A 794-nucleotide genomic window follows, 5' to 3' on the forward strand; every position below is an offset into this window, starting at 1 on the left:
TTCCTATAGTCCATTATATTTCTTCTTTTTTTTTTTTTTATTCTGCTTATGTTTTATTTTAATATTTTGAATCGCTACAACTGATAACATTAACGTAGCATTTTTTTTTTAATTTTTATACGTTTGTACATTTCTTTTTTTTAAATATTTGATTATTTTTGCAAGTATACATGTTACTTATAGTATGTATAATATTTATTAATTTATTTATAATTTTATATAGTTATTAACTCATGTAATTATTAACTTACATTTGTCTCTATCTCTCTCTCTCTCTCTCTCTCTCTTTATATATATATATATATATATACATGTTTATTGCTCATCTAATCAAATTAACAAGTATAAAAAATAAGGATACCTTTTCCTTTTACTTATTATTATTTATTTGCTTTTTTATACTATGAGTTAAAATTGTATAACTAACCATAGCAGTATGACATATTTTGAAGTTTACACTGAAAGATTGAACATGCGGGTACCCAACAAAGGCCAAGGTGGCATGTTGGTAAAAAAAAAGCTTTTAAATAATACTTACAGTAGTAATAAAATTATATACAAAAAGTATATATCATTTTATGAAATATTTGCCTTTCTACTAATTTTATTTATAAATGTAAGAAAATGATACATATACACATATAAATATGTGTATTTACTAATATAAAAATAAAATATATATTGTATATAATTAGTACTGAATTTTTTATTTATATATTGACACATTAGAGTAATAAGATAAATTAATGAAATTTAAGTTTTATTGTGTTTTTTTTTTTTTTTTTTTTGCGTGC

The 794-nt window shown here is 20.2% G+C and overlaps 1 protein-coding gene across 1 annotated transcript in view; it reads left to right on the forward strand.

The window, feature by feature from the left end:
- Positions 1–370: 370 nt before the first annotated feature.
- The window catches only part of LOC113220660 (uncharacterized protein PFC0810c-like), a 1,400-nt gene continuing 976 nt past the window's right edge, over positions 371–794 (forward strand). Inside the window, exon 1 of the mRNA XM_026449986.1 lies at positions 371–616. Coding sequence (XP_026305771.1) covers positions 437–616 — 180 coding nt within the window. The 5' untranslated portion in view covers positions 371–436. The remainder of the gene's footprint in view (positions 617–794) is intronic.

Source organism: Piliocolobus tephrosceles, unplaced genomic scaffold (genome assembly GCF_002776525.5).
Source record: "Piliocolobus tephrosceles isolate RC106 unplaced genomic scaffold, ASM277652v3 unscaffolded_8403, whole genome shotgun sequence".
NCBI classification, from domain to species: Eukaryota; Metazoa; Chordata; class Mammalia; order Primates; family Cercopithecidae; genus Piliocolobus; species Piliocolobus tephrosceles.